The 15891-nt window shown below is 40.6% G+C and overlaps 1 protein-coding gene across 4 annotated transcripts in view; it reads left to right on the top strand.

The window, feature by feature from the left end:
- LOC120727260 (collagen alpha-1(IX) chain) overlaps positions 1-15596 on the top strand; it is a 32874-nt gene extending 17278 nt beyond the window's left edge. For all 4 annotated transcript variants that reach the window (XM_040021487.1, XM_040021486.1, XM_040021485.1 and 1 more), the window contains 29 exons: positions 767-838; positions 1036-1080; positions 1166-1201; positions 1304-1327; positions 1418-1471; positions 4078-4149; positions 4511-4549; positions 4706-4762; positions 5773-5826; positions 5997-6050; positions 6162-6215; positions 6292-6345; positions 6450-6503; positions 6591-6644; positions 6746-6799; positions 7363-7416; positions 7980-8024; positions 8164-8217; positions 8348-8401; positions 8547-8600; positions 10529-10600; positions 10680-10715; positions 10809-10853; positions 10949-10981; positions 11289-11435; positions 11660-11714; positions 11808-12002; positions 12465-12551; positions 14899-15596. In XM_040021487.1, coding sequence (XP_039877421.1) covers positions 767-838; positions 1036-1080; positions 1166-1201; positions 1304-1327; positions 1418-1471; positions 4078-4149; positions 4511-4549; positions 4706-4762; positions 5773-5826; positions 5997-6050; positions 6162-6215; positions 6292-6345; positions 6450-6503; positions 6591-6644; positions 6746-6799; positions 7363-7416; positions 7980-8024; positions 8164-8217; positions 8348-8401; positions 8547-8600; positions 10529-10600; positions 10680-10715; positions 10809-10853; positions 10949-10981; positions 11289-11435; positions 11660-11714; positions 11808-12002; positions 12465-12551; positions 14899-15101 — 1911 coding nt within the window. In that variant the 3' untranslated portion in view covers positions 15102-15596. The remainder of the gene's footprint in view (positions 1-766; positions 839-1035; positions 1081-1165; positions 1202-1303; positions 1328-1417; positions 1472-4077; positions 4150-4510; positions 4550-4705; positions 4763-5772; positions 5827-5996; positions 6051-6161; positions 6216-6291; positions 6346-6449; positions 6504-6590; positions 6645-6745; positions 6800-7362; positions 7417-7979; positions 8025-8163; positions 8218-8347; positions 8402-8546; positions 8601-10528; positions 10601-10679; positions 10716-10808; positions 10854-10948; positions 10982-11288; positions 11436-11659; positions 11715-11807; positions 12003-12464; positions 12552-14898) is intronic.
- The last annotated feature ends 295 nt before the right edge of the window (positions 15597-15891 follow it).

Here is a 15891-nt window from a genome sequence, read left to right as displayed (position 1 = left end):
TCTATGAATTTGGACACCCCCAGGGGGTCATTTGCTTTTTGGGGTTTTCTCTGTTTTCTTTGTATTATTGCAGGGTCTTTACCTGACACTAGGAAGCGCCTTGAGGCAGCTACTGTTGTGATTTGGGGTTATATGAATAAAATTGAAGTCTTGGTGTTGCAGTATACTTATCTTTCTTCTACCAGTTTAATTTGATCACAAGTAGCTTTGTCACAAATAAATCAATTTCCTCCATTAAACGAATGGCCAAAAATAAAAAAGGGGGAGTGCTCAGTAGGTAGCGTGGGTGGGAGTTCTCATATGATGTGAATGCCACTTAATGTGCTGCTATAAACTACTTAATATAGCAGTGAAATCTTGACTATGATGCCCTGTTTTCTTTCATTCAATAATAACTGAGATGTCTTCGTGACTTTGTAATAAAAGTGTACAACAATTAAGTTTCGCAAGAAGAGTAGGCTTTCTACTAAAATATTAGCATTTATGCTAAAAGAGAAATTTAGGAATAAAGGAATGCTAAGTAGCAGACACAAGCCTGGTTCAGATAAAGGCCTCATGTTAAGCAGTGCCTTTGTCATTCACAGTCACGCCTCCTTTGTTTTCGACATAGCCTTACACAAGCTCATCTTGCAGTTGATCGTCGAGTGCGGCCCACCTTTCATTGATTAAATGTTGACTGGCTCTGCCTCTGTGTATCTAAGCAACGGGGCAGGAAGATGCAGGAAGAAGATAAAACAGTTTTATTCTTGTTGTGTCTGTTTCCTAGGGCAGCAAAGGAGAGCAGGGGGAGATCGGTCTTCCTGGACAGAGAGGCCTGCCTGGTCTTCCAGGACCTGCTGTAGGAAACAGCACCTGACACACATTTTTTATACCTGCCAGTGCTGCCTGTTTGTGTGTGTGTGCGTGTGTGTGTAAATATATGTATGTGTTTCAAGCTAAGGATAAAAATGTGCTCGCTAAAAATTGTTACAAACATGCTGTGTTGTAGTGTGTAAGGATGCCACATTAATTTGACTGTATGTTGACTGTCTGCAGGGTTCAGCTGGTCCAATGGGTCCCAGAGGGCCTGTAGGAGAGAGAGTGAGTCAACATTTACTTTCATTCAAATCAATGATTTACAGGAAATAATTGACAATGTACTGATTTTCTCTGCTTTTCATCACAGGGACTTCCTGGCTTTCCTGGACCTCCAGGTCCTGCTGTAAGTGGAAAGAATTCTCATTTAAAGCAACATATGCATATGGAAATGACACTAAATGACGACGATGTGATAAATGTTCCTTCTTCTGTGTCTCCTTTCCAGGGTCCAGCAAGAGAAGGACCTCCTGTATGTGTTTGCTACCGATGTTGATGTTTTGTTTCTCACATGTACATGGCCTTACTGGTGAATTATCTGGTTTCTATTCATGTCTGGCAGGGACCTCCTGGAAAACCAGGAACCCCAGGAGATGAGGGGAACATTGGACCAGAGGTCAGAATGTTTTTGTGGAATAGGTGTACAACATAAAGTCAAGTCCCATAAAAAGAGCTCCCACAGCTTGCTTGTGGAAGCATGTTATTGCAACCCATAGTTGTACTTTATTGCAACAATGATGTTGGTGAGAATTATGACAGGAGCTACACTGTTGAAGCTTGTGCATCAATGCCACGCTGTTATGGGGCAGCCATGTATGAAAATGTGTTTTTGTGGAGGTAGGAGGTAAAATGATTTTGAGACATTACTGCTCCAGCAATGTCTCAACTTCATATTGTCATAAGTTGGCTGTGCGAGCTGTTTATTGTGGACCCAAACACAAGACGCAGGAGTAAACAGGTAATGCTCATAAGTGCAAAATTCCAGGAACACACAAGTAACCAAGCAAGGGAATCCAAAAAGATAGAAATGAACAGGAAGCACGTATTATCAAGGAAACTCAGAGCAGGATGAATGTTAGGGTGTCACGCAGCTATGAGGGATGACACAATAATGAACAAGCGGAGACTGAGGCAATAATAACAGGTAACAGATGGGACACACAGCTAGAGACATAATAAGATGGGTGGAAGTTAAAAGCAGCACAAGACTCAGAGAACGCCCCTTGCCAAAATAAAACAGGAAGTGCAACACGAATCAGCAGGGGGGATAGGATAACCTCAACACAGTGGTAGGATAGAAAGATCACACAGGTGTGCGTAGAAAGACAAAGATGAGACAGAAGGAGGAAGTGAATAAAAACACAAAGGGAACAAGCTAAAAGATAATGTGAGAGTGACCAAACTAAGAATAGTAGACTCAAATAACCAGACTTGAAAATCAACCATAAAGAACCCACAAAAAAAGGAGGTAAACGAGACTTTAACACAAGGGCACAATAACCAGGAAAGCAAATACGGGTTAACTAAGGAACACAGAAGCCAAAACCAAAGATAACCTCAAAGAATGACTTCAAATAGCAAGAAAAATACAAACAGGAAATGTAATAATACATAACACCAAGAAAAAGAGAATACTACTTTTTAAAGGCAAACAAACAAACACAGAATAAAATTCAAAAGAACAAAGAACTAACTGAAAACTTTTTAGTACTTTTAAAAGACATCTTATCAGTTCCAAAACAGCCACTACATCAGAGAGGACCTACTCAGCTTAAGAATTATAGGCCTATCTCTAAGCTTCCATTATTATCGAAAATTCTGGAAAAAGTAGTTGCAGATCAACTTACCACTTTTTTAGAAAAACATGAAATTTATGACAAATTTCAGTCAGGTTTCCGTAAAAGTCACTCAACAGAAACCACATTACTTAAAGTCTCTAGTGACATTATGATGTCAGCTGACTCCGGAGCATCCTCAGTCATGGTTTTGGTGGACTTGACATCTGCCTTTGACACCATTGACCATACCATTCTGATTAACAGGATCCGGGACGTAGTCGGTGTGTCCGGTCTGGCTTTGAAGTGGTTTCCGTCACATCTCTCCAACGGATCTTTTAGTGTTTTTGCGAATCAGTTTATGTCACATTCTAAAGATCTGACATGTGGGGTACCGCAGGGTTCAGTTCTGGGTCCTATTCTTTTTCTTTTGTACATGTTACCTCTAGGACTTATAATTAGGCAGTTCCCTGAGGTGTCTTATCACTTCTATGCTGATGATATTCAGCTCTATTGCTCTTTTAAGCCGATGGAAGTCCATAAACTGTCCTCTTTAATTAAATGTTTAGCTTCCATTGAACAGTGGCTTGGTGACAACTACTTACAGTAGAACTCTGAGAAGTCAGAAACATTAATTATTGCCCCCGACAGCCAGATATCTCTAATCAAACAGCATCTTGGTTCTCTTGGCTCATCTGTTCACCTGAGCCTCAGGTACCTTGGTGTGATCTTTGATTCTGCCATGTCCCTAGAACAACACTCTCGCCAGTTAATTAGGAATTGCCTTTTTCAGCTAAGAAACATCTCCAAACTGCGAACTTTGCTGTCTAAATCTGAGTTAGAAATGGTTAGATGGTTGGCTCGCTTAGATTATTGTAACAGTCTTTTTCTTTGTTTGAGCAAAAGGAATCTTGTCCGTCTCCAGTTAGTCCAGAATGCTGCTGCAAGGCTTTTAACTAAGACACGAAAAAGAGAGCACATTACACCAGTGTTACGTTCATTACACTGGCTTCCAGTACATTTCAGAATTCATTTTAAAATCTTGGTACTGACTTTTAAAGCTTTGAATTGTGATGCCCCTGCTTACATTTCTGATCTTTTAGAACCCCGTGCTCCCTCTCGCAGCCTGAGATCATCTAATCAAAGGCTGTTGGTAGTCCCTCGAACATATTTTAAAACCAGAGGTGATAGATCTTTTAGAGCGGTGGCCCCCAGGTTGTGGAATGCTCTCCCTCCATCATTATGTTGCCTTGATTGTATTTATTCTTTTAAAAAGCAGCTTAAGACTCATTTATTTAGATTGGCTTTTAATTAGATTTGTGCTGTGTGTTTTATTATTAATGTATTTTATGTATTTCTGTTTTATATTACTGTGAAGCACTTTGTGGTTTTTAGTGCTATATAAATAAATTGATTTGATTTGATTTGATTAAATGTGTTATTGCAGGGTCCACCTGGGCCTAGAGGAGGACCTGGGGTTCCAGGGCCTCCTGGCCCTCCTGGCCCACCAGGGCGTGTGGTAAGAACCTGATCCAACACTGGTTTTATTATCATGTGAGACTTTATTATTTCATACATTTCCTACGTTATATACATACATGGTACAACAGCGCACATGGGGTTGTCTACCAATCAAGGTTGGTGGTTCGATCACCGGTACTTCCAGTCTTAGTTCTTAGCGATGCTAACAGCACACATTGTAACTAGCCCTTTCCTTGCGGACGAATCTCGTCCTGAGCTCAGATCTCTGTATGAAATCACGAGCATGTGATGGTCCTGCATGCAGCCGTCTCTTTTCACACATTCAAATCTGGAACATAGATTTCTGTGAACGTCTAACCCCCTGTGGCTGTTTTAGATCTCACTCTGCTGTGTTTTAGGGACCGCCCGGTGCCAACAATGAGGGAAGTGGGGAAGCTGTGAGTGTTTTTCTGTCTTATATGCTGCCAAATTTTTCCTGGATGCATGGCAATTGGAGTGGTGACAGTGAATTTGTGACCAGAATGAGTCATGTTAAAAAGAGGCTGGTAACAGCCACGCTTGTTGAGTATCTGACTGGCTGTGTATGTTTATAGTGTCCTGCTGCCTGCCCTGCTGGACCCCAAGGGCTGCCTGGGCTACCAGGGATGAAGGTGAGGAATGTTAATGAAGGATGTTCAGTGATTCAGCTAATTAAAAGCCAAACCAGACATTTAAATTAGTATTCTTGTCAGACTGGGAGAGGTTTTTTAAATGTTTAGGTTATCATGGGACTGCAAAAAATCTTCATTTCTATTCCATCTAATATCATTCTGCAAGGTGTAGCTTTAGACTTAAAGTTTACTTAATAGGCTGTGAAGCTCAACATCTCATCATCCTTAATAAATATGGAATGACTAACATCAATGCATCGATAAGTGTCAGCAAGTCAGCAAGAATGAACTGTAGAAACTCAGACTCTGACGATCAGGTCAGGACATTATCCAGAGTTGTCCTTTCTCACATGTAACTCAAAGAGACTGTATATAAAAGATGGATTCAGATCTCTGGATGTCACTATTGTGACAGCACCCACTGATTTTTTGACATTAGCATGACATTAGCCAAATGTTATTTATTCTGAGCCATATGTCACCATATTTTGATAAGAGAGTGGTGTGCTAATTTGTCAGCTAACATTATCAACCGTGTTTACCAAACGAAGCACAGATATACATCGCTATAATTAGGGCTGCATGCCACATTAATAACATAATGGAAATCCACACAACAAAGTTGAAGCATAGACTTAATGGATAAGCAGACGATTTTATTTAAACCATTTTATTTGTCAAATAATTGCACTGAAACTGCTCCAAAAGGTACCAACAGCAAAAATAAGGACTCCTGTTCAGTAATTCGTTTTAGTGAAGGTGTGGCTTTGCAGACAGCGATCAGCTGCGTATGATTCAGAAAATAATCTGGAAACATTCTGTAGAGCCCACAACAGCTTTTATACCGTGCTGTAAAAATGCTTTTAAATACTGTTTAGTTGTTCATTTTAACAAAGCTGGCACGTTAGATCCAGAGTGATCATGTTGGCCTTTTGTAATGATAGATAGATAGATAGATAGATAGATAGATAGATAGATAGATAGATTAATGATGTGATTGTTACCTTTAGGGACACAAAGGTCTGGATGGTGCGCCTGGAAAGGACGGCGTTCCTGGAGAGAAGGTACAAGCAGAGTGAAAACCAGACAGAGCATACAGTACATACAGTAGTTACCTTGTAGCAATGAGCTATGTTTCTCTACCAACAGGATACCAAGAACCATTTGTACACATGCTACAATCCACCTTCACAAAATGTGACGTTAATGTGTTTACACTTGTGGTTTTCCACAGGGGGAATCAGGAAAGCAGGGTCCTCAAGGACCACCAGGTCACATGGGAGATGATGTAGGGAAGCTTCTCCCTTGGTTACACTGTATTAATATTAATGAAATTATGTCTCCCTAAAGATATAAAGTGATAAATATCTACAAAATAAAATCTCTTTTGTCCTTATAGGGACAAAGAGGACCCATCGGAGTTCCTGGAACCGCGGGAGAGAAGGGAGACAGAGTACGTTTAACAGAGATGACACAGACATTTGGACCTTTGTACATGTAAATGAAAGCTAACTCTTCTCCATTCTCAGGGCCCACCTGGCTTCAACGGTGTCCCAGGACCCACTGGTCCTCCTGGAGCTCCTGTAAGCAGTCTTAGTTTGATCAGCTCCACGGCCTCTGATCTTCTGGCATTTGCTCTAAGAGCGAAAAAGGGATGTACTTTAACCTGTAACTAACTTTCTCTCAGGGTGTGGAGGGAATGCGTGGACGTCCGGGTTTGCCGGGGCCTAAAGGCGAAGATGTGAGTCCTGCTCTCTACCTAAGATGATTTATATAACAAATCATAATTCGAAAAGCATTTAAAAAAATGTGATTTGATCTTGTTTAGGGAGCCATGGGAGCTCAGGGATCACAGGGTCCTCCAGGGGGAAAAGGAGATACTGTAAGTAAGCTGGAAGATATAAAGTAGAAGTGGAAGAAAATGGATGAATGGTGAGACATTTATTTTTAGCACAGCATTGCTTAATATATAGTGTTTTTCAGGGAGGGCCTGGAAATAATGGCTTAGATGGAAGTCCTGGAGTTGATGGCGCCAAGGTAACCGTTATCCCCTGTGATCTTTTTACTAATAAAAGTGCATCATACTAAACTAAAACTCAATAATTGTCTGGGAGACATGGAAAGATTGAATTGGATGGGCCTGTTTGTAAAATATACAAGACAGAAATACATCAAATCTACAAGCTAATGGTGACACGTGGCCAAGAAAGGCTGACTCAACCAAAAATCTAAGAGTATACAAGTATTCAGTTAATTAATTAAGAAAGAAGGAAACACATCTAATATTATTATTGCATATTGCTATTAATGTTTGTTTTTATCAGGCTTGAAATGTCTGACAAAAAAATAACGATTAAAAACCCTAAAAACCATGAATTTGTGAATGAAGTGGGGACCGCTGGTCTACAACATATGGTGTGTGTCCCCAAAATTTACCAAATTATTCTGCTGAATGCATCATGGGTGTAGTATGGCGTCCATTGGACTTTTGGCTGACGCCATGTTGGTTTCTTTGGAAAAATCGTTGAACACACATTAAACAAAAGTAAGCTTGTATACCGCATACAACAATCTGTGCACACTTTGCATCTCCTCAACAGGGAGAGCCCGGCACTCCTGGAGCTGTTGGTGTCAGGGGGATTGTGGGTATTCCAGTAAGTCAAACTTAATTTTTGTACATTCTGTTAAACCTGTAATTGAATTATATCCTCTGTGGTTACGATTTCCAGGTGTTAGCGTTTCATTGGGAAGCTAGTGACGCTGGTAAATTAAAGGAGGACGAGCTTCTCTCTGAAGCAACAAAGCTGGTCAGCTAAATAAAACATTAAAGTCAAACAACCTGCAGGAAGGGCAAGGGCACACCTACTGTTGCCTGTAAGGCTGTGAGATGAGAGGATACAGATGTGACTTGAATGGTAAATGTGAATTCACAAACAGCACAGTAGATAAAAGGACAGTGTTTTTGCTATAGGCTGTGTGACTTATTTCCAGTGTGCTTTTACCTAAAGATTTTTATTACTATTGTTTCTCAAACAGTTATAAGTGTTACAAATTGATTTCCTGTTAATGTTAAGTAACGTTTTATGCTACTTCACTGCTATGCTAATTCCCTGATCCCATTTCCTGTTAATGTTATTTATTGCTTCTCACAGAAACAGATGTGAGGCAATGACACAAACATTTTCAGTTGGTTTTCGTGACATGTTTTTGTTCCTAGGGTCTGCCAGGGAAGTCGGGAGTAGCTGGAACCCCCGGTGAAAAGGTAATTGGAATAATCATCCATTTAATGAGGCATGTCTTTATAGCACATCCCTAATGTTATTGCAGCTGACAGCTTCAGTAGAACACTCTCTTTGAGGTTTGAGCTGACTTATTCAGTGCAATTCCTGCTGTGGATTTAGGGCAGCACTGGTGCAGAGGGACCTGTCGGACCAGCTGGACTTCCTGGAAAAACTGTGAGATTACGCTACCCACAGAACTCTATCCATGAGCCTCTAATTTTACAGATATTTTTCATCAGTTATCTTGGTTCTGCAAGTGATATTCACACTCATTCAAATTCATTTGGATATTTTTCCCATATAGGGTGAGCCTGGAAAAGATGGAGCAGATGGAAAACCTGGAGATAAAGGAGCAACTGTAAGTTGACATTTTGTCCCCATTGCTTCATGATTTTTATATTTAAATTAAAAACAAGTTACACTTTTAGACTTTTCAGGTACGTTAGTACCAGCACATTCATGTGCAAACTGAAGTTGAGGTTTTACTGCTTCTTGATGTACAGGGTCAAACAGGAAAACAAGGACCAGTTGGGCCTGCAGGTCCACCAGGAATCCAGGTGAGATACACTGATGCACTACCTGTCCATCCATCCATCTGCTCCCAGCTGGGCATTCCCAGAAAACATTCAAAGAGAAACACACAGGAGCCATCCTGACTATTTGTCTAAACCACTTTAGCTGGCTTCAACCAAAGTGAAGGCGCATTAGCTCTACTCTGAACTCCATCGATGTGTGTGAGCTCCTCTCTCTATCACTAAGGCGGAGTAAACCCGTTTTAGCTGCTTGATTGGCCTGATGACATCAGTGTTGTCTCATCGTTCAATTCTATGTTCCAGAAGCGAGTCTTTTTGTCTTATTGTCCCAGGCACGGCTTTACAGCTTTACAGAGGAACAGAAACTTTGATGACGTCTCTGGAAGTTCAATTCAATTTAATTTATACAGCGCCAAATCACAACAACAGTCGCCCCGAGGTGCTTTATATTGTAAGGGAGACCCTACAATAATACATACAGAGCAAGCATGAACCACCTGCAGACAGGGCCAAGGAAGACAGGATAAAAGGAAGCTGACATGCTGTGGAAGAGAGACTGAGATTAATAACAAGTATGATTCAGTGCAGAGAGGTCTATTAACATTAGGGGTGGGTTTTGATTATCGATTTATCGATTGCAATCAATTCTAGCTTGGATAACGTGATATCGATTCATTAAAATCCTGAATCAATTTTTAAATATAAATTCATTTTGCCCGAAACGCCAGAATCTCAGGTTAAACCTCCAAAAATTTCGACAACCAACAAAAACTTTAAACAGTAAATGACAGCAGTACACGGATTCTGCACAAAGACGTAAACACAACAAAGCGCGGACCCGGCGCATCAGAATCAGTGAGACGTCTGCTTTCTCACCATGGACATGCTGCCGGGACTGAAAGCCGACAGCTCACTGATTCTGATGCGTCGGCGGCTCCGCTCTTTGTGTTTGTCTTTTTTGCGCTCGATTCTGAAGCTGCAGGTTTGATCTCTCTCCAAACAACATTGACTGAACCAGCAGCAGAAGAAGATCCAAACTAGCTTCACGTTTAGCTTCACATAAACATCGTCATGAATTCCCTCTTACTTTTGCTGTTTTGCTTCCACCGCGATAAAAATCACACTTCATGCAGAGCTCTCCGTCTCTCTCTCTCTCTCTGTTTTCTGCATTATTCGCTTGCTTATTACCCATCAGTCTACCGTTGTGTACAGCGCTGTCTGCCACTGTTTTTTTTTTTTTTTTAACTTTTTTAAATTATGCAAAATTGCAAAATGCTCAGCTGTGTCTTTAATAAAACCTCTGTAACTTTGCTCTGTTTCACTTCAGCAGCATCAGGTAATGTTCAGATGTTGATTTATGGTTTTCTTTCTTCTTTGTTCTACTGCAGAGTATTTTTATCTGCTATAAAATCCCAGGCCAGGAAAATCTCCTTCATGTTTTTCTGTTTTATCCTCAGTTACTTTGACACAAAGGCATCTGCTGAGATGTTTACACCTTTGATTAAGTCTCACAAGTGTCAGCTTTGTTTTTATAGATATAAAAATATGGATATGTACTGATAAGTGATCAGAAATATAATATTTCTGACTGTCTGAGGCAAAATTTCCCCGATTCAAAACGAATCAATCGAATTGAATCAGGACCTTGTGAATCGGAATTGAATTGATTCTAGAAGTCAGTGACGACACCCAGCCCTAGTTAACATATAGTGAGCGAGAAAGGCGACTGAAGAAGAAATACTCAGTGCATCACAGGAATCCCCCAGCAGCCTAAATGAGATGTGTCTGTAACAGCTAATGATGAAGAGTTAGTTTCTGCAAAATTCACAAATGACATCATGTAAAAAGGTGAATCAGAGCAGGGGTTAGGGGTGGTAAAACAAAGCTACTTCAGCTGTCTCAACCCTGTTGCTCTGAACACGCAGACATAAATATGTTTGTTGTATTTTCAGGGTGAGAAAGGAGCTAAAGGTAACCCCGGCGCCAAAGGAATGAAGGGCCATACAGGGCACAAAGGTGATCTGGTGAGACAAATTTCATTCTTTACCAAAGCTTAGAAATCTTATAATAAGAGTTTAGTGAAGAGCATAATGTGTTGTTTAGGGACCTGTTGGACCAGTAGGACCGAAAGGAAGTCAGGTGAGAAATATTGTAATTTCCAGTTTATCTGCAAATGAACCTTAACGGTTCATCCAGTAATTTGACTTTTTTGCTCAATCTGTTGTAAAACAGGGGGACAGAGGAAGGCAAGGAGATCCTGGGATAAAGGGAGACCAGGTATTTGACTCATATGCTTAATTAAATGCAACAAAAATGTATTTTCTGTCGCTGGATTTGAGAGATGTTGATTTATCTTTATGTGTGTGTCTCAGGGCCCTCCTGGTGTTCATGGAATCAAAGGAGAGGTATGCATAAACAGTTGTCTGCTATAAAAGCTCGCCTAAGGAGCTTTTTACATGAAAGTGTTTCAGGACTTCTAACATTGCAAGCTTGGATTGTATATACAAACAAACAATTTAGAGCATTTGAATAGGTACTACAATCAATTCCCACCTTAGCATATGGTATAAAAAGCTTACAGAATGTTATTGAAGCTATTCGAACACTGAGTTGTGTATTGTTCTGGCACACAAGCTATCTTAGCTGATAGGGGCAGTATCCTACTGCTGACACATACAGCCTTGGTTCATAATGATTCGTTTTCACCATTAGCGTGGGGAGAAGGGCCAAAGAGGAGTTACAGGAGCCGATGGCAGACCAGGCCAGCCAGGACACGAGGGTTTGACGGGTCCAATGGGAGCTCGAGGGCTGGAAGGAGAGTCGGGCCTTCCCGGAGCACCAGGCCCGAGAGGTCTACCTGTAAGTGACACATTTAACCAGTATAGGAAATGCATACACTTAAACCACATAGCAGACATGCTAGTGGTTCTAGAGATGGCAGCACCTGATCCACCAGTTTGGTTTGGAATAATCTCAGCAATTATTTCTAACGAATGAAACTGACAGAAACAGTGCAAATGCAACTGTTGGCTGCATCAACCCTTTGCAGTAACTTTGCAGTAATAGTATTCGTGATTTCACAGGGGCCAAAAGTGAGTGACGAGAAGCTTCGGGAAATGTGTTCAGCTGTTGTTGAAGGTGCCGTTTGTTCACCTTAATAAAACCTCACATTGAACCCAATGAAGGGTTGAGCAGTTAAATATTAAAACCTATTTGTTGCAATTCATTTAGAGCAATTAGCTGAATTTATGAAAGAACTCTCAAAAAAGCCAGCAGCCATTGGTGCCCCTGGTACTCCTGGACCTGCAGGTCTTCCTGGACTCCCTGGACCAGCTGGAGCAGCAGGAGCAGCAGGAGCTCCAGGGCCAGTGGGTCCCAAAGGGCCTCCAGGCTACTTTGGACTTCCAGGCGCACCAGGACAAAAAGGTCAGTATGGCATTTCAAATGTTTTCACCTTTCGTAAAAACTGAGCCTCGGTTTTTAGCATCCTTTACTTACAGCTGTAAGTGGGTTGTTCATTATGTATGCGTTTCACCCACACCATGACAGATAAGCTGCGAGGCTGTGATAGCCTTTTGCTTCTTCTCTATTTTCTTGGAGACCTTCCAATCCTAGAGTGGCTGTAGTGGAAAAAATTAAATGAAGCCTTTAGAGAAAACAATGCTGTCAGCTCTGGCAGTATGCCTTTGTCTTTGCCAAAGCAAACGCTGAAAGAAGTTATGCAGAGAGCTCTGAGGATGGAAGAGAGTCACTGATGCATAACATTATACAATCAATGATGCACTAAACAGGGCGGAATCAGAGTGGAGTCATTAAGTTTCCTAATTACGTGCCTATAGCTGTGCCTCTCCATTTCATCTCAGCATCAATGTGCGTGTCCCTGTGCAGGTAATGCCGGGGAGAGGGGAGACAAGGGAGACAGGGGAGAGGATGGTGTGGGAATCAAAGGAAGCCAAGGCGCACCAGGCGCACCAGGTAAGGATTCTTGTTGTAATTAGAGCAGAGCGCTGGTGACAGTAAACAGGGGGTCTTCGAAATGTCAAACTGAGCTAAAAACTGACTTTAATTTTTAATTCTCATTAAAAGTGCAGTTTTTGTAGCACGTTAGAGAGATAGCCCTCACATATAAATATAAATATATATACTGTACTGTATAAAAGTCATTCAACTTGCTCAAATACAGGCTTTATCTCACAGCAGGCCAATTTATTTGTCAGATCATTCCATTTAAAATGCTCCACAAATCACCAACAGAAAGTACCACAGTGTAGTGACCACTATAGAGCTCCGCTGTGGGGCTCTGGAAGTAAAGATTTCATAGGGATTTTGATATTTAGCCATTATTTTATAGCCGTCCAAAGCTGTTGTGTTACTTGAACTGATAGTAGACGCATAAGTCTAATTGACATCAACCTTGTTTTTTAAAAATGCAATGTGAAATGTCGTAGAAAAAATAGTTTATTACTTTATTTAAAAAAGACCCTCAATAAAGCTTCGATAGCTCGCTATTCATCACTGATCAAGGACAACAGTAACAACAGCAGAGAGTCAGGGCTCTGTTGGGCCAACTATTCTTTTAACTATTCCTTTAAGTAGCAATGACTTCATTCATTTCTTTACAAATAAAATTTTAAGCAGTAAAGAAAACATTACTGTTATTCACAGCCTTTCATCTGATGTACCATTAAGTACAGCAACTTTAATATGTTTTCATCTGTTAACAGGCCACAGGTTGTACCGCTGGCTTTTAAAGTGGTGATAATTAAACTACTTAAAAAGCCCAACCTCAGATGTAAAGATCCCAGCCTTTACCTACTAGTTTGGCGTCCCCGGCACTGGAAAGAACAGCTGAGCCTAGTTCTTGTAAAAGGAAGTTTTTCCAAGTGGAAGCTGATGGGGCGTTTCTGATTGTTGTTCCATTGTAAGGTCTTTACCTTACAGAATAAAGCACCTCGAAGCAACTTTTGTGAAATTGAAATTGAATTGAAAAGTCCTACTCTACCCAAAAACTGACATCTCTGCAACATCTCCTTTTGGTGGAGCAGTTACTATGGAAACCAGAAAATTTCAGGTTGACTAAACTGCAAGAACGGTTAATACAGCGAGTTACAGAGCGCTGTACTTACTGAGAGCTAGGCCATACTTTACCACACACACAATTACACTGTTATAATTCAATATATACACAACAATGAAAAGGATACCATTTAAGAAGGTTAGAAGACATTGCTCTGGAAACTGGGATTTGCAATGGATTATGGGATGAGTAGTTCCTTCACCACTAAAAGTAATTGTTTACACAATCTTATACCTTTTCCTGTTTTTTTTTATTAGTATTTTTATCCAGGGAGGGGCAGCCTCTCTCAAAGTAGCAAATGTATATTGTTTAGGGTCATACTAAGACAGGATGTTTCTAATTGTACCAACATTTATGCCAGTGAAAGACACAACGTACTAGAGACTTGTTTAATGTGTGCATCAAAGAACGAGTGAGTCTCAAATACCAGCTGAGCCAGATCAGCTGATTTAGTGTAAAACCTGAAAACACGACCTGGTGTAACAAATGTCGATAATGCTTCTTTTTTCTTTTGCTTGCCTGTTAGCCCGTCGTCTTATTTTTTAAACTGGAAAGATCCCAGTTCACCCCGTCCATGCTAGATATCTGAGAGAAGTTATGTTCCATGTGAAATGAGAAAAGGTGAAATATACTTTAAAATGAATGAAGGATGATTTCTGTAAGATATGGATCACATATGGATCACGTGTGTGTGGCTGTTTTAGTAGGTTGTTAACGTGCACCCGCAGTTTGACTTGTCTTAGTGTTGTGTCATTCATATTCAGATATTGACCACTTTATTCCTGGAATCCTAGAATTAAATGAACAGATGGTTAGGGTTAAGAAAAGGGAAGGTTCTACATTATACTGTTCTATGTGGTAATATGTGGTGATGAGATTAGTGTGTAATATTATAAAATGTAACAAAAGAAAAGTTAAAAAAAAAGAAGAAGGTATAACAGTTTTATCTGAATATCGAAACTGCACATCATCCACACCTTTATGTCTTTAAGGCATGGCTGTAACTTAACTAAATCATTTGTGTCGTCTACTTTCATAGATAAATATACCTGGATGTCATCTGCATAGCAGTGGTTATTTACCTATTGCCTTTATAAACTGCCAAAGAGTAGCATGTGTGACATGAAAAGTATTGTTCCTGGTGCAGAAGCCACTATATCTGATTTTTGCAGATATGGTTTCTTTACAAAATACCATTTTTCACTTTAAGTTGACATAATACTTAACATGTTTTTGTTTCCTCAGGTGCACCCGGTGCCCCCGGTATTGGAAAGGATGGTAGAAACGGAGAGCGTGGTGAGACAGGTAGTCCTGGTATCCCTGGACCTGTTGGTCCAAGGGGGCTCCCAGGATCTCCTGGCTTTTGTGACCCATCAACCTGTATAGGCAGACATCCTCCACCTTATATGGTTGGTGGGAAGAAATCCATTGGCTACAAAAACCCATGACACACCCCAAGCTCACTGAAACACTCCAAATCTCATCCTGCCAGTGACCACATTTCAGGACTTGTCAAAGCACGGTGATCTTTGGAAGTCTCCATCTGAACCACGGAACGAAGAGACGGACAGGGAAACAGAAGTGAGGCACAATTGGAGATTACTGGACAGATGTTAACTAACCCAACATTCAAAAACCGCTGTTACTGATCCCGGAGCAACTTCTGACTGATGGCAGGTCCAGGGCACACAAGTCACCCACCACAGTCATTCAATATCAATTCTGCTCTTTTAGCTAATATTAAAGTCTATTATGTGACCCATATTGAAGCGATCATGAGCCAATCTTATATTGAAGCTAGGTTTTACAAAAAAAACCCAAAACCTGATACTAACATCAGACATGAGATTATATCTTCAACCTGCTATTTAATTTTGTTCCCCTCATTTTGTCAAATCGATGATCTTGTTCAAATGCTGCAATAAAGTGTTGTGTTTTGAAAGTGTGCCATCATGAAATTCCACAGCCTTTTTTGTCCAGACAAAAAGTCCCCGGGTTATTATGGATATAATGTTGATTCAGCAAGGCATTTCACAGTTGCCTGGTTACAAAGGAAAGTCAACACCATCCTCACCTCTGTCTGCACAACACAAATACACTCACAGATCAAATATGACTTTTATGTAAGCTGTTAGGAAGGAGTCGGCATAGGAGCCATTCCAAGGACATCCCTTTCATCTAACAGATGTTATCGTGGCTCGGACACATCGTGTTTATAGATGTGTACTGTAAGTGAAT

The sequence above is a fragment of the Simochromis diagramma genome, unplaced genomic scaffold, assembly GCF_900408965.1.
Source record: "Simochromis diagramma unplaced genomic scaffold, fSimDia1.1 OVJJ01000753.1, whole genome shotgun sequence".
NCBI lineage: Eukaryota > Metazoa > Chordata > Actinopteri > Cichliformes > Cichlidae > Simochromis > Simochromis diagramma.
This window is presented reverse-complemented; position numbering and strand designations above follow the sequence as displayed.